General features: G+C 47.7%; 2 protein-coding genes across 5 annotated transcripts in view; both read right to left on the bottom strand.

The window, feature by feature from the left end:
- bnip3lb (BCL2 interacting protein 3 like b) overlaps window positions 1-5244 on the bottom strand; it is a 15303-nt gene extending 10059 nt beyond the window's left edge. Inside the window, exons 1-2 of the mRNA XM_042058382.1 lie at window positions 4972-5244; window positions 99-366 (exon numbers count right to left, since the gene is read on the bottom strand). Coding sequence (XP_041914316.1) covers window positions 99-366; window positions 4972-5050 — 347 coding nt within the window. The 5' untranslated portion in view covers window positions 5051-5244. The remainder of the gene's footprint in view (window positions 1-98; window positions 367-4971) is intronic.
- Window positions 1-17500, bottom strand: part of ppp2r2ab (protein phosphatase 2, regulatory subunit B, alpha b) — a 41633-nt gene that overhangs the window by 10059 nt on the left and 14074 nt on the right. For 3 of the 4 annotated variants that reach the window (XM_042058373.1, XM_042058371.1, XM_042058374.1), the window contains 4 exons: window positions 15544-15713; window positions 14863-14954; window positions 7169-8535; window positions 1-80 (listed from right to left, as the gene is read on the bottom strand). The exon at window positions 1-80 is cut by the window's left edge and continues 404 nt beyond it. In XM_042058373.1, coding sequence (XP_041914307.1) covers window positions 8256-8535; window positions 14863-14954; window positions 15544-15713 — 542 coding nt within the window. In that variant the 3' untranslated portion in view covers window positions 1-80; window positions 7169-8255. Of the gene's footprint in view, window positions 81-6734; window positions 8536-14862; window positions 14955-15543; window positions 15714-17500 lie in introns of those variants that run through there. The other variant, XM_042058372.1, reaches the window with a different exon arrangement.

Raw genomic sequence — 17500 nt, 5'->3', positions numbered from 1 at the left:
ACATACATACACATACATACACACAGACACAGACACAGACACAGACACAGACACAGACACAGACACACACACACACACGCCTCTCCCCTGCCCTTCACCTGTCACAGGAGGAGTTACTGCGGCTGGACTCGTGCTGAGCGTCCAGCAGGATCTTCTCCATGTCCCCGTTGTGGATGGACGAGGACGACGGCACGTGCTCCAGGCCTCCAACCATCGCATCATCCTCCTCCACCACCTGCGGCAGCTCCGGGGCCGCCACCGCACCGGGCCCTGAGGAGGAGGTGGTGGAGGAGGTGGAGGTGGTGGAGGAGGAGGGAGGGGGGACAGCACCTCCACTTCTGTTGATCTCCAGCTCCACCCATGACCCTGCAGAGGGGAGAAAGGGGAGAGGAAGAGGAAGAAGAAGTAACATTAAAGGAGGTAGAGGAGGAAGAGAGAAAGAGGATGAGGAGGAAGAGGAGGGAAGAGAGAGGAGGAGGAGGAAATCGAGGAGGTGGAGAAAGCAGAGGAGGGAGAGGAGGAGGTGATGAAGAGAAATAAGAAGTTTCAGTCAAATCTCAAGATGATCATGTTTTCCATTGTTCCTGATATCTAAACATCAATCAGATCCAACGGTCACTCTTAACCCATCCAGGGTCAAGATCAGGGCTTGTCTGAGAAGATCAAGTATCAGATCAGTAAACAGTGGGGAGACATACAGATACAGACGCAGCAAGATTATTGACTTAAACACACTTACACAATCTCTGACTGACCCCAAATCTTCAACGAAATTATCACTCAAATCTAATTTCAGTAATTTCATTTGACGGTGGTGAGATATTAATGAAGTAAATTCTTTAGATGTTGCTTGTGTGACGTGACGTGTCTTCAGCAGTGCAGATACATGCCTGGACCAAAGGAACCTTAGACAGGAATCTCCCTGGAGAATTACGACCCTTTGGACAGGAATCACCCTGGAGAACTACGGCCCTTTGGACAGGGATACAGGGCTCTGACTGAGAGACAGAAAACTGAGCCTTTGACTAGAACATCCTCAGGAGGGAGAAAGAGAGAGAGAGAGAGAGAGAGAGAGAGAGAGAGAGAGAGAGAGAGAGAGAGAGAGAGAGAAAGGAAGGGAGATGGAGAGAGAGAGAAAAGAGAATGTTTTCAGTAATAAGGCTACTAGTTGCATCATTATCATTTATATTTTGGGTGGCACTCTGTGCTTAGAAAAGTACTATATAAATAAAAATAAATTCCCATTTTCTATTTTTTTTTACTATGTATGTGATTGAGTGTGTGAGGTAGCAATTTCTTTGCTGCTTTGCAACCACAGTCATGTCATAAAAGTTCATTTGAACTGAATTGAACTGGAGAGAGAGAGAGAGAGGATCCTGGCAGTCCTGTGTGAGATGGCTTTGAGTGTGTGTGTGTGTGTGTGGGGGGGGGGGGGGCATTAGTGGTTGTGCCCATACTCTGGTCAGCTCTATTTCCTACATGCTGAGAGGGCAGTAAACGCCAGTGTGGGGATAATGCCACTACCGCCACCCAGCCTGGATGATCCCGGCTCTATGTGAGCAGGACACACACACACGGTCATTAACCTCACTCTTACTCACCTCACAGTCACACACCCAGAGCCACACACAGACCAGTCTACACACAATCATTAACCATACTCTCTCTCACTCACATGCACACAAACCAGTCATTACCCTACCCACACACACACACACACACACACACACACACACACACACACACACACACACACGCGGTCATCAACTGTGATGTCGACATCTTGTCATGTGATGCAAAAGAACACAAAGCTAGCTTCCTCGGATGTTATCTTTTATCTAATTTTATCTTTCATCAAATAATTTAGCTTTCATCCAACTGTTGTACTAGGATTCTTTAGCCACAGAAACTTGGCTAAGAGGGGAAATCATTCTGGCTATAATCTGTGATAAGATAGGTGTGCAGCTGTAGTCTAACCCTAGCCTAACCTGGTCCAGGGCTATAGCAACAGCAGAGAGAGATTCTGTCTAAAAGAGGGAACAACTTTCTCCCCTGCCATGCACTTTGAGACTTCCTCATCATCCACACACACACACACAGTGAGCTTTGCTTTTCTCACTTCCTTACTATCAAGGGCATGTCTGGCCATCAGACATGTGGAATGCTGGAATGCATATCTGAGAGCTGTGCAATGATGATGTATGAGTCGTGTAAGTGTGAATGTGTGTGTGTGTGTGTGTGTGAGAGTGTGTGTGTGTGTGTGTGAGGGAGTTAGGATTATCAGCTGGACAGCCTCTGCCCTCGCTGCAAACCACTCAGAATGGGGAGGAACCCATCTTTCACTCTGAAGGCCACACACACACACACACACACACACACACACACACACACACACACACACACATTCCCACACGTTCTCACTGACATACAACATCATCCACTCAAATTAGACTGTCTTTCATTTGATATGTGATATGTGATCATGATGATGGTTGCTCATGATCATACCAGCATGCTCTGAATGTGTGTGTGTGTGTGTGAGACTTGTGTTCTGGGGAGTGTGTGTGTGGGTGGGCTGCCTGTTGAGCAAGTGTGTGTGTGTGTGTGTGTGTGTGTGTGACTACTGACTACCTATGGAGCAATAGTGTGTGAGGACGTGTGTATGTGTGTAGGAGTGCGTATGTGAGTGGGAGTGTGTGTGTGTGTGTGTGTGTATATATATATGTGTATGTATGTGTGTGTCTGTGTGTTTGTTTGTGGGAGTGTGTGTGTATGTAGTGAGACAAAAAGGATCCAGAGAGGCCGAGCATATGACTTCCTCTGGCTCGGTAAACACAGCAGTCATGTGACCGCGCCTCAGGCACACGCTCTGCTGAGGTATGAGCCAACAGGCATAACTCACGCAGTCAGTGCACGGAGCGCACGCACACACACACACACACACACACACACACACACACACGCACACACACACACACACACTTCTCTCTACTCTCAGTCTCCCTTTCTGGACTAAACTCACACAGACAGTGCACGGAGCACACGGGGCGCACGCACACACACACACGCACACACTTTTCTCTACTCTCAGTCTCCATCTCTCTATTCAGCGAGTTGTCCATCCTCTTGTTCACAGCCCTATGTTGGCCCCTGTTCCAATGTAAACAAACAAAGTTGCCATGACGCCACCCTCGCTGAACGTTCTAGCAGCTGGCTGGGCAGGTAATAAAGCTGAGAGATCTACTGAAACAACAACAGCGCCGACATGACACTTACTGGCTGACTAGCTTGGATGGCTGGCCAGCTGTCACTTTTACCTAGCTCGCTTTAATGGGCTTTACTCAGGGATTAGGCTACCAAACACACAGGCCCATAAACAACACCTCTCTAGTGACCAAGTCCTCGTCCGCACCACAGAGATGCCAGGAAATCAGTGAACTAATGCGATCACATTCAAAAATAAAACCATACGATAGTACTTCTCTGGTTGTCATAACAGGCTTTACACTATAGTGTGCTGGTTATAGTGCAATCTCCCATAATAGATTTGGAGAACTTAAAGTAGGAATCTTGACAGAGAACCACACTAGAGTAAAAAAAAAAAAAAACCTTCTCGTCAATGCCAACCTGGCACTGCCAATTCCACCCCTCCCTTCTCTTCTAAGTTTCCTGAAAAACGTTCCACTCTCCCCTCACGTCCGAAACGTTCGCATTCGCTGTGACTAGAAATAGAGACGCACCCAGGGGGCTACGGGGGACTTGGGGTCAGCGCTGCAGTTGTCCTTCTGGGACACATCTCTCCAAATCCATACGTTACGTTACGGCACCTGCACTGTCGCCTGAACTTTCAGAGCAGGTTTTGAAATGGGATCCAGCAGTAGATGTCTTTGCACAAGGGCCTTGATGTTTGCATGAGACGTGGTCAAACACATTCTAGTCTGACAGGCCTTTTGGTAATTGAGACGCAGTTTAAACTCTAGAATCAGCAATACGGCAGGCTACACAAATTTGGCTATATTCAATAGTGTAACCTAGACCAACTTTGAAGAACATGGGAGTCCACAGACACCAAAGGAAGAAAATGAAAGCGATTATTATATTATATAATTATATAGTATAATTATATTAATTATACTATTTCTGGTCCATACAAGTAGACTATTGCAAGTCTCTCTCTCTCTCACACACACACATATATACACACATAGCCTACATACACACTGTCAGTTGTTGAGTCTATATGTTGGCTGTTGTAGACATGTAGATGTAAACGATCAAATCAGTAACCCAAAACCTTTCTCTGAGTTGGACAAGTATGTCTGAAGATTTCGGGTGACATGTCATGGGAGGACGTTTTCCCATGATGACTGCTAACGTCTGAGGCAATCTAGGGCAACAGCTACAACAGCGTGTTTGTCTCCGAAACAAAGCGACTTTATAAATGTCCACCGGGCTTCGTAGCACAAGCATTCATACACCACGCGTTCAATTTCCAGCCGCACTTTTCTATTTTACTTAGCCCAGATGTCTATGTTTGGCCCATGGGACTATTAAACAAAATTATTTTGAACACATCTGCCTAATCTCCATGTTAGAGTTGAGTTCCATCTCCCCTTGTTGACACCAGTTTCTTTCCGCCTTCTGCGATTATTCTTGTTGACCTGATAGGCCTCTCGAACCATCAATCAATACAGTGACTCTACGTCTGCAGACAACCTCACAACGTTCATTGGCAGCTATGCTTGTCGCTTTAAAAACAAACGCTCTTCAGTTCTTTAGTCCCACCCCCGAGGCTTCTCCATATCTAAAAGGGAGGAAATTTAGTCCATCGAACTGAATTAATTCTCTGTTAGAGTAGTACATACCAACATTAAAGTGTTAAAAAGCACCTAAACAGGTGACCAAGACTGTCCCAAACCACGTCGCCTGAATGACAACTTTAAAGAAATAAAGATATTGGGTTAAATTTACCGTTTAGTGCAGGGTCCCCGTTGTTACCTGGTGGAGGAGCAGCGTCGGACATCGTGTCTCTGTGTAGGGAGGCTTGCATAAGACTGTCAGTTCAACTCGCACGCACTGTGAGCACACATCGGACGTGCGCGCAATCGCGTAGCGATGATTGACCCCCCGCTCGCTTGTACTTGGCGGGCAGAAATAAGTGCAGAGACTACAGCTGCGTTGGCTGATCTTGGAACTGTGAAGGAAAGCAAAGATCGTCCTGCAGTGGAATGATTACGTCAGCAGAGGCAGTGCTATGATAACAAAGAGCCCCGCGTTACGCAACGGAGCACAGTTCCTGCGCCGATTCTCTCACGCCAATCATAACACACCAACCAGTCTTCAGAAGCATTCTAGGCAAAAGTAAACATTTAAACAATAGAGTCTAAGTCTAAGATGGAAATTATTGTCACTATAGTCTTCTTTAGTTAAACAAGGTAAGTTCTGGCTCAGGACATTTTATGGGGTCAAAAATGTATTAAAATGTAAACACGTAGGCTATCCATTTCATAAAGTAAACTGAGGTAGGACTAATCGTGGACTGCCATAGTTTATTTGCGACATGTTTATTATGACAATCAAAATAGCAAATTTGTATTTTCCAGACAGATCCACTTATTGACATCTGTCAACACATCCCCCATCTGACCCACAAATGGAGATAAGGATGATCCAGGGGGTTGTGACCATCTGACCCTAGGAGTCCATCAGGGTCCTGGGGGGTAGTTTCTATTTGAAGTATGTGGTTTAGAGATGAGTCAACTCTGAGTAAGAGGTAAATCTTCTAAAAGAAGAGCCTTTGTTGTTTTGCCAGGGGAATGACAGCCAGAGGGCTCCAATATTAGAAGGTAACACTACTACAACACATACTCAGTTAAAGACGTCTTTGTCAGAATTCTTTGACGACAAGGTCAACCACTGCAGCAACTAAATATGTAACTCTAGACTCTGGAGTAGCCCTCTGGTGCACCTTAACCCACTTGCTATCTTGTGACTGAACAAAGACCTGGAACGCCTAAGCTCCATCAGGCCCAGGCTAGAGGGGTATACTACATAGCAAGTTACACATCACTAGGATCTGTTGTGTAAGGTGTTGACAAACCCTAAACTAGATCTCTATCCTAAAACAGGACACTACAATAGCGCTTATCAGCTTTATTCGTGGGAGTGTAAACTACCAAGTGATCTAGCCATTTTTTAAAAAAAAAACATCAACCCTGGCTTTAGGCACAATAACACACACAGCATGCACTTCCTTCTCTTCTAAATCTTTTTTTATCCAGGCACTCTAACGAGAACTTATAATGCCGGTACTCTTATCCCTCCAGTAATAGTAGTATTGACCTGTGCAGTAGTAATTCCTTTGAACAGTGTTATTTTCCTTCTGTAAGTCGCTCTGGACAAAAGTGCTAAATGAATACAGGTCCTTGTAACGCCTTGCTAACCCACTAATCTTGCTTTGTAGTGCACCGCTCAGTCCTCCTGGGGCTGGACACCTCCTGACCAAGAGTTCAGCTCATGGGAGAAGTACTCATATGGGACCTGTCTGGTGGCGTGAGAGGGAGAGTGTGTGTGTGCTTAAGTACATACTTGTGCATACTCCTTGTATTGTTCTGTATGAGAGAGAAAGAGTGTGTGTGTGTGTGTGTGTGTGTGTGTGTGTGTGTGTGTGTGTGTGTGTGCATACATGCATACTCCCTGGGAAAAATACTGAAATGAAGAGACGACTCGGGTTGTAATGTTTGTTCCATTTATAAATACCGTTTTTTTGTTTGTTTTTCCTATAATCTCTATCTATGTGCTTCTTTCCTGACTTGCATTTTCTCTGCAACTAGAGAAAAGGAAAAAAAACATACAGAATGGGGAGGAGGAGGCTGGGGTACAGTAAGTCACGTACGGCGCAAGGACTTCCTGGATAAGACCATCAGAGAAGGGGGGGGGGGGTTACAGTAAGTCACATATGGTGGCGAGGACTTCCTGGATCAGACCATCAGAGAGAGAAAAGGGAGGGGGGTGGGGGGCTTCAGCAGGCTGCCCCACTTCAGTGTTCGAGTGAGCAAGTCCACAGCTGGGAGATCCAGTACTGAGTCCAGTTCACTCACGAGTTGGGGATGATCGCCATTTTGCCCCCTGACCACGCAAACAAACACGCACAGACAGAGACAGAGACACACACACACACAGCTCTGTGGGTATAACATGTACTTCCATTCTTGGGAGTAGCATGTAAAAAAGTCCAAGCTGGTTCCACACCAGTTTGTTTGGGAGCCACGCCTGCAAGATCTCTCTCTCTCTCTCTCTCTCTCTCTCTCTCTCTCTCTCTGTGTATGTGAGTCTGTGTGAATGTGTGCGTCTCCATACCGGGAACGTTTCAGCGGGCTTTTGACAATTAAGATGACAGCATTCTAATAAGAGCAGAAAACAAACATGAGGCATGGGGCAACGTTTGCAACATAATGTGGAACTTTAAAGAAATTGGCAGTTTGACAAACTCAACAGAGGAAAATCGCGAATGGCACAAAAAGCAAGAGAGCAGGGCGTTTAAGGAACCGCAGCAGCCTGGTGGGGCCATCTGAACAAACTCAAGGATGAGAAGGGGCAGTTGAGCGGATAAGAGGGGGTAGTTGAGGGATGAGAAGGGGCAGTTGAGCGGATGAGGGGGTATTTGAGTGGGTAAGAGGGCAGATGGATTGGTGAGGGGGTAGTTGGGTATCTGATTGGGTATGGGGTGGTGTCAGTGGGTGATGGTTTGGGGGGTGGGGTGGTGGCAGGAGGGCGTAGTTGGGTGTATGAGAGTACAGGTGGGTAGATTGAGGGGGGGTATGTGGATAGGGAAGGGGGGCACAGACTGAGGTTGGCACATCATCACCATCAAAATGAGGTGAGTGTCACGCGCCACTGAGCCCTCAAACGGGCCCAACCAACACGGGTATGAACCGGGCACACTCTGGCGCCAACCGAACACGTCATCAAACGTCGCCAGTTTGTCCCATCCAAGGGGGGTTACGTCATGATGGTTATGCGATGCCTGGCGATGGTCAACAGCAGTTTGTTTTTATCCTTTATGCAATCATTTTTTTTTTCCCTCAAATATTTTCCCAGTCTTTCGTTGTTAAGAAAGTTTCGACGGTGTTGACCGAGATGTTCCCCTTCAACGACGACGACAAACAACAACAACGGGTGATCAAATTACTTTTTTTTTTTTTTCGACGAGTGTGGACGAAGGACTTTTTTGTGACGGCGGCGCGCGCGGGCGCTTAGTTCACTTTCTCCTGGAAGATGTAGAGGTTGTTGGTGGTGGCCACGGCGATGACGTTCTCCTGCGGGTGCCAGGCGGTGTGTAGGATCTTCTTGTTGAAGTCCAGGCTGTCCACGCTGATCTCGTCCTTCTTGCGCTTGCCGCCGGCGCACACGCGGCGCGGCTTCAGCACCTGACGCGGCTTGCTGCACTCGCGCGACGCCTCCAGGGTGACGTCGTGCCGCTGCGTGCGCTCCAGCATGCGGAAGAAGTTGTTGTAGGAGCCCGTCATCACCACACTGAGAGAGGATATGAGAGAGAGAGGGAGGGAGAGAGAGAAACGTAGGAGGGAGAGAGAGAGAGAGAAACGTGGGAGAGAGAGGGAGAAAGAAACGGGGAGAGAGGGAGGGAGAGAGAGAGAGGATGAGAGAGAGGGAGGGAGAGAGAGAGAAATGTGGGAGAGAGAGGGAGAGAGAGAAAAAGAGAAAGAGGGGGAGAGAGAGAGTGAAAAGAAGGAGAGAAAGAAACAGGGTTAATGTTTTGCCTCTGTAACTTTAACCCTGTACCCAGCTGGCATGAGAGCTGCGCTGTATGTATGTTAAGTACACCTCCCTCTGGGCCTTAAGGGTAGTGCTCTAGTAAGAGGTGCTAGCACCCATGGGCTTGGGTAGTGCTGTAGGCACTAGCACCCATGGGCTTGGGTAGTGCTGGTAAGAGGCGTTAGCACCCATGGGCTTGGGTAGTGCTGGTAAGAGGTGCTAGCACCCGTAGGCTTGGATAGTGCTGGTAAGAGGTGCTAGCACCCGTGGGCTTGGATAGTGCTGGTAAGAGGTGCTAGCACCCATGGGCTTCGGTAGTGCTGTCTAGCACCCGTGGGCTTGGGTAGTGCTGGTAAGTGGCGTTAGCACCCGTGGGCTTGTGTAGTGCTGGTAAGAGGCGTTAGCACCCGTGGGCTTGGGTAGTGATGGTAAGAGGCGCTAGCACCCATGGGCTTTGGCAGATGCAGGGCTGGACCACACACACTTGGTCAACACCATAGACTGTTCTATATACAGTACAGTCCATGGTCAACCCAGTGCAAGGTACACCATGATGTAAGGGCTTTACCCCCTACTCTGCTCCGGGTGTCTATGTGTACTCCTGGTGAGCTCACTGCTTCTAGTGTGTGCGTGCGTGTGCGTGCGCGTGCGTGTGTGTGCGTGTGTGTGTGTGTAACGTACATGGATTAGAAAGTTCAGACATCCAGACAATGAATGTGAAGTGAATATCAAAAACCTGTTGCTAATTTCACTGATATAGACACCGAGTTCTACCTCCCTAAAGCCACATGATATGGATACCGAGTCCCTACACACGGACATTCTACCACCCTAAAGCCACTATTGCTGCAGTGAGTGTCAGATAACGCTCTTTGTAAACGGTACACGCGAGAGAAATTCAAAAAGTTCCATCTTGTCCTTTTACTCTTTTCTACGTGTTGATTGTTGTATTACGTTCAAAAAGTCCCATTTTAAGCCCTGGTCCTTCCCTGTCTGACTCTAGGAACACACTGAAGGCCTTCGGGCCATGTCCCTGCTCTAGCCCAAAGAAAAGTCGCAGACCTTTCCCCAGACACAGGGGGTTTTACCCTACAGTGGAAATGAACGTGCCCATCATTTCCTATGAGGCAGAACGAATTGGAGCAAGCAGGAAACCCACCCAAGAGATGGTGAGCAGTGTGTTTGTGTGTTCAAATGAAAGTAATAGCTGCTTGCGTACATGTGTATGAGCGTGTGTGTGTGTGTGTGTGTGTGTGTGTGTGTGTGTGTGTGTGTGTGTGTGTGTGTGTGTGTGTGTGTGTGTGTGTGTGTAAAGGGCTGGTCTGACAGCCACTCCGTGCTGGTTGTGTGAGATAACCAGTGTCCAACCGCACCCAGGGCTACCACAGCGCAGCCAAAAAGACTCTCAGACTCACCAGTTCCTCTACACCAGTGCAGAAACCCCCAGCCAGCCAAATTACCCCTCCGTTGCCCCTAGACGGGCTACACAGAAACTCAGAACCAGCCAAATGTGCAATCTAATACCTGCAACAACGCAGAGTCTCCCATGTCAGAATAATGCAGTGGTTCTCAAAGTATGGGGTATTTTTGTGCCAATTTTTAATAATACCTTTCTTTGTTGACAAGGAAGATCATATATCAAAGTCAAAAGTCTGCTTTATTGTCAATTTCTTCACATGTCAAGACATACAAAGAGATCGAAATTACGTTTCCCACCATTCCACGGTGGAGACAAACATAACATTCAAGTAAACAATATAAAAAGTAAATAAGAAGGCACATACAATGAAGAAATAAGAGCAGCAAAATTTGGGTTGAAATTGTGCAATTTTGCATACAGTAGACAGTCAATATAATAGTGCAAAAGTCAGGCCAATAAATGGCTGAGGTATTTCTGTTTGACAAGTGGCATAGTTCTGTATGCAAGGGCATAGTTCTGTATGCAAGTGGCATAGAGGTGCAAGTTATGTAAGAGCAGCAGAAGTGTGTTCAGAACTGTTTTCAGGACAACAGGACAACAACAACAAATTGCAACATGTGCAAGTGTACAAGTGCAGCTTCCGCCCCACACAGCGATACAGCTGGAGAGGATGCTCTCAATGGTGCCTCGGTAGAATGTGGTCATGATGGCTGGTGGAGCACTTGATTGCCTGAGTTTCTGCAGGAAGTAGAGGCGGTGCTGCTCACTCTCTCCACCACAGCACCGTCGATGGTCAGTGGCAGGTGTTGGGTGTGACGTTCAGCAAGAGGTTGTTGTCCCTGCACCACGTGGTCAGAAGGTCGACCTCCAACCTGTATTGAGTCTCGTCGCCCTTGGTGATGAGACCCACCAGAGTTGTGTCATCAGCAAATTTCACTATGTGGTTGTTGCTGTAGGTTGCAGTGCAGTCATGCGTCAGCAGGGTGAAGAGCAGGGTGAAGAGCAGTGGACTGAGCACGCAGCCTTGTGCAGCCTTGCCCCTGTGCTCAGTGTGATGCTGCTTGAGATATTGTTGCCAACAGGTACTACTTGAGGCCTCTGACAGAGGAAGTCCAGTAGCCAGTTGCAGAGGTAGGTACTGAGTCCCAGTTTGTCAAGTTTGCAGATGAGTTGTGGTATTATGGTGTTGAATGCAGAACTGAAGTCTATAAACAGCACTCACATAAGAGTCTCTTTTTTTCAGGTGGGTGAGGGCTGGGTGGAAGGCAGGGCAGATTGCATCCTCTGTGGACCGTTTGGCTCGGTATGCAAACTGGAAGGGGTCCAGGGTGGGGGGGGGGGGGGGGGGGAGAATGGATTTGATGTGTGACAGAACAAGCTGCTCAAAGCACTTCATGATGATGGGTGTCAGTGCCACGGGGCGGTAATTATTAAAGCAGGATGGAGCAGTTTTCTTCGGCACAGGTATGATGGTGGCAGCTTTGAAACATGATGGGACGATGGCTTGCTTCAGGGAAGTGTTAAAGATGTCTGTGAAGACATCCTTAAGCTCCTCAGCGCAGTCCTTCAGCGCACTACCTGGGATGTTGTCTGGGCCTGCTGCCTTACGGGTGTTGATAGCAGCAAGTGTCCTCTTCACGCTGTCGGCAGAGAGGCACAGGGGCTGCTCGTGTGGAGGGGGAGGGGTCTTCTGTGGGCAAGTGCTGTTTTGTGCTTCAAAGCGAGCAAAGAAGCGGTTCAGATTGTTGAGCAGAGGGATGTTGCCCTCACAGCTCTGTGGCGCGGGCTTGTAGTCCGTGATGGCCTGAATGCCCTGCCATAGGCTTTGTGCGTTCCTGCTGTCTTTGAAGTGGGTGGTTATCTTGTGAGTGTATTCCTTTTTTGCTTCCTTGATGCCACCGGACAGGTTGGCTCTCACTGTTCTCATGCCAGCTTCATCCCCAGCTCTGTAGGCTTTGTCTCTGGCCCTCAGCAGCCTGAGGACATCCCCTGTCAGCCATGGCTTCCAGTTACCCCGAGTGATGTCTTATGTGGGGCACATCATCAATGCACTTGGTGATGCAAGAGGTTAGAGTGTCTGTATACTCCTCTATGTCTGTCCGGTTGTTGTAAGTGGCTGCCTGCTTAAACATTTCCCATTCTGTTGTGTCAAAGCAGTCTTGAAGAGCATCGGAGGCTCCCTCAGGCCACACTTTTACCTGCTTACGAACCGGTTTGTTTGCTTTTACTCTTTGTCTGTATGCGGGCATTAGCATAACAGTGATATGGTCAGAAAGTCCAATGTGGGGAGGAGGGGTGGCTTTGTATGCTCCTTTGTGTGTAGTGTAGACCAGGTCCAGGATGTTGTCACCTCTTGTTGGAAAATCAACATGCTGGTGTAGCTTTGGAAGAACAGTTTTAAGATCTGCATGGTTAAAATCTCCAGCGAAGATGGTGAAACCGTCTGGGTGTGCCGTCTGTTGTTCACTGACAGCCTGGTACAGTTTACTAAGAGCCGTGTTCCTATCGCTGTTATTGTTGGTAGGCGGGATGTATACTGCGACTAGCAGAATCGCAGTAATTTCCCTTGGCAGGTAAAAAGGACGGCACTTTATGATCATAAACTCCGCCAGTGGTGAGCAGTGTTTGCATACTACTACAGTGTCCCGGCACCATTCGTCACGGATGTAAACACGGATTCCTCCTCCTCGTGATTTTCCTCCCTTTACAATGGCCCTGTCTGCTCGATAGCATGCTAGCTGCTCCAGTTGTACGGCAGAGTCCGGAATGTTGTCATTTAACCAAGTCTCAGTGAAGACGAGCACACAGCAGTTACTCACTGTCCGGTTCGTTGATCTCAGCAGTCGTATGTAATCCATTTTGTTGTCCAGTGATCATGTACATGATCGTACATTTGCCAGGAGAATGGATGGTATGGCTGGGCGAGTTGGGTTGGCTGCTAGCCTGGCCCGGACGCCTCCGCGCTTGCCCCTCTTCTGCTTCCTCGCACACCACTTCCGACGCTTTCTTTCTGGGGGAGGAGTAGCAGGTGAGTCCGGTGTTGTTGCAGGCTGGAGTAGTCCGAGTTCCTTTAGTGTCTCTGTTGCAAAGTCCAGAACGCGGCAAAACTTGCTTTTGCAGATGTCCAGTAGAAACTGCCTGCTGTACTTGTAGTACGACGCAGTAAGATGAGACGAACACGTAAAACTTTCGGACAAACACTTTTTAAACGAACAAAACACCGTTCGGTTGGGACAGAGAGAGGTCGCTGCGTGTGCACGCGCCGCCATCTTGGATGTGTGTGTATATTAAAACAAAATAACCACACAAAAAAAAGAGTCATAAATAGACCGACATATGAGTTCAAATAACATCCAGCATACCAAGGCGGGAAATCTAACATGGAATCAAAATGCGGAAAAAAAAAATAAAAATAAAAAATAAATAATATGTTACCATTTTGCCGGGTTGATAGGGTCAGTCAGGTGGGGCTTAAAATTTCCCCAGCTCCAAAGTGGGGAATGACAAAAAAAAACACTGGACTAATGTTTAATATGCTCCAATATGCTCTGCCAACAGCAACATAGAAACTCTAACCCAGATAAACACCCTCTCCAGTGCCCACAACCCCCCCCCCCCCCCCCTCTCCTGTGCCCACAACCCCCCCCCCCTCTCCTGTGCCCATGCCCCCCCCCCCCCCCCCCTCCAGTGCCCACGACCCCCCTCTCCAGTGCCCATGCCCGCCACAGGACGTGGAAAGACGCCAACGTGCCAGTGGAGCGCCCACTCCAGTTAGACTGGGTGACCCCAGCTCTACCCGCCCTGCAGCTCAGGCTGGAAAGCTCCACATTTATCCATCCTACTTCCGTTACAAATCTGTGGGGACCCGGCCCCAACAGTGGTGCAACTGGCTGGGGCACCTGCACCGTACGCCGGCGACCCGGGTTCGATTCCCGCCCCGTGGTCCTTTCCGGATCCCACCCTGACTCTCTCTCCCACTCACTTCCTGTCAATCTCCACTATCCTATCTGATTAAAGGCATAAAAAGCCCAAAAAATATACTTAAAAATAAATAAATAAATAAATAAATCTGTGGGGACCAATCACAAACCGGCTTATCCACCTGGCGCACTCGGATCGTTGGTCTGATTGGTCTATCGGTCTTGAAGGACTGTCCAATTGCGTACAGAGTAATTTGATCTATGCCAGTTGATCACGCCTCTTGTGCAGTAGAAAATGCAGAGCAGACTCCCCAGACTACAGTAATGTTCAATCCTAAAAGATTGAGTTTGGTCTGGTGATAGCTAGGCTACACTCCAGCAATACTCCTCCCTGATAAACAACCAGCTCGCTACCAGCATCAACACAAAAACACACTCTCTCACACACACACACACACAAACACAAACACTTGCCATGGGGTCTCAGTTTCCCCAGCATTACTAGGCTGATTTCGCAGCAAGGTGGACCTGTGCAGTGTTACGAGAGGGGTGCCTACACGTTCCAACGCTGAGGGAGACCTTCCACAGAGAACCCAAAGATAAGCACAGCACTTACCAGGAACATTACTCAGACTGGCAGTGATACAGGGTTTCAGTGAATGAAAAGGAACTGAATTGGACTAAAAAGACATGCTGGCAGCAGTGTGTGTGTGTGTGTGTGTGTGTGTGTGTGTGTGTGTGTCTCACCTGTCGTTCCCGTTCCAGCAGCACTCAAACTTATCAAAGATGCAGTCGTTCTCATACAGTGAGCACAGCTTACTCCTCAGGTACTCATGCACCTAAGGATCAAACACACAACATTAGAGACTCACTGGGACATGTGTAGTGTGTGTGTGTGTGTGTGTGTGTGTGTGTATGCAACCATTGACATGAAACATTTGGAAATCTACAGTGAGGGAAGAGGTTACAGAACACTGCAAAAAAAAAAAAAAAAAAAAAACACACTATTCCTGAAATTTCCTGAAAATCCCAAAACCCCCCCAGATTTTACTTGTGACTGGACATCTGTGATGATCATCAGAACAAAGACTCAAGTTTACCACAGAGCTCCTCCTAGTGGCTGTCTTAGTAAATAACATCCAATATTGTCAGACCACATGAACTCTACACTCCTGCGTTGGGTCATGTGTGTTTTATGTACAGCGGTTGCCTAGTAACGGGTACGCTGGTGTCTTTCTCCGCTCCGTCTGGCATGCTGTTTGTCCGTGGAGCGCTTTGGGTTGCACTCTGTGCATGTGAAATGCGCTATACAAACAAAACTGACCTGACCTGACATACACAAACACACACTCAATTAAATGACCCATCTCATCCTCACAGCTTCCAGCTTCTCATATGATCTATCCCACCTCACACACACACACCTACCTGATAAGTCTCCACTGGCCTGTTCTCCATGTTGAGGTCCCAGATCTTGACGGACAGGTAGTCCCGTGTCATCATGTAGCGGCCGCTGTGGCTGAACTTGACGTCCGAGATGGAAGAGATGATCTCGGAGAAGAATGACCTGTTACTCGGATCCTCGGGCTCCTCAAACACTGCAGGTAGACAGACAATCCAGTCAAAATCACATCAAACTGTTCAAAATCCCTTTTAAAAAAGGGTCAAACAAGAGAAAGAAACAAAGAGACTGTTTAGAAGCAAAAATATGAACGAAAAAATAAAAACTTTAACTAAGCATGGCAAGCGGCTTTAAAAGCCCACAGGCCTACGTGTTCCGGCTATATTGACCTTCCTCAGAAACACAAATGACACAAGATGGCGTAAAATCTCAGAGTTCTGTTAACACAATGATATGCTCCTTGATGTGTCTGGTATCTTCTCCATGCCTCTGTACTGGTGTCTGTTCTCTGATCTGAAACTGGACGGATGTGACCGCTCTTCATCTGATCTTATGTAGCCTGGCTCCACCCTTCTACGTACTTCCGCTCAGTTTTAATTTCCTCTCAGTACGTCGTCTGTATATTCGCGGGTCTTCTTTTTTTTTTTTTTTTTTTTTTGGCCTTTTTATGCCTTTAATTTGATAGGACAGTAGAGAATGACAGGAAGTGAGTGGGAGAGAGAGTCGGGGCGGGACCCGGAAAGGACCACGGGGCGGGAATCAAACCCGGGTCGCCGGCGTACGGTGCAGGTGCCCCAGCCAGCCGCGCCAATTTTACCTGTCCAATCAGCGAACGGAGTTTGAGCATGACATACGTCACGACCAAATGTTAGCGATTGGTTATGGCAGATCCAGAGTGGCTCTGGGCAGATCCAATAGTTTTAAACTTCAGAGTACTCGCCTTCAAGGAAGTTAACGCTTGGCAATGGAAAGGGGCCAGACTCTCTGTACATTATGAAATGTACGAGAGTACTGTATGGTAGGACCAGGCTAGTTCTTTTGTACGCATGTGACTGCTTTTGTCATTCTATCCTGTCGTTCTGTACATGTGCCTGCTCTCTCTCTCTCTGAATGTTTGCATGTGTGCCTGCTGAGAGTTCTGTACTCAGAGCATGGAACATGATCAGGTGTGTGTGTGCTTTGGTGTTTTGTATTATTAAGCTGCGACATGACCAGGTGTGTGTGTTTTGGTGTTTTGTATTATTAAAGTCTACTTCTTTTTGATTTTCCACATTTTACTGCTTATGCAACAAATATCACTTTCACTGCTATGATGTAAATTTCACTTTGATTAAACAAATACTGCCATGTGGCAAAAAAGCTGACAGGTTGAGTTCAGGTGTTGCTTGCACATGCTCGCTAAGTGAGCATCGATGCAGACTTGCTATTTAGGGCATTACTGCCACTACGGCATTATACCAGCTTCCATTTCTGGCAAATTGGCTTTGGGATGGGAGTCAATATGGCAGGTCCCCACGTGAACACACACAAACATAGTGGAATTGGTTAGGGAGAGGGTGTAGGGGCTAGATTGGAAAAGGCCCACTTACACAACCAGCCAGAACAGAGGCACCCTTCGGGGGCAAGATGTGGCACAACGCTGCCCTCTGCTGTTCTGGAGTGGCACATGCATCTGCTCTGTTCTCTATTGCAGAGCACTGCGCTCGTGGCAGCTTTTATGACTGGTGTTGCCATGACATGCACAGATATGAGGCGCTGTGTGTGGGGCCTACTCTAGACATGTCTGTCCAGGAGCCTGCCCACTCTGCTCTGAAGCTCTGTGTGTGTCCCTGTCTACCATCTGAATATCCTACTGCATTGTTTTTTTTAATAATACCTTTAAAACAATACCCTAAATAGCTATTGGTAATAATGTGGCATTAAAGCAAAACCAATCGGAACATCTACAACAACTGTGTATGTGCTTCCTCTGTTGCCCTGGTA

Source organism: Alosa sapidissima, chromosome 13 (genome assembly GCF_018492685.1).
Source record: "Alosa sapidissima isolate fAloSap1 chromosome 13, fAloSap1.pri, whole genome shotgun sequence".
Lineage (NCBI taxonomy): Eukaryota > Metazoa > Chordata > Actinopteri > Clupeiformes > Clupeidae > Alosa > Alosa sapidissima.
The sequence above is the reverse complement of the archived record's forward strand: the minus strand, read 5'-3'. Positions and strand labels throughout refer to the sequence as shown.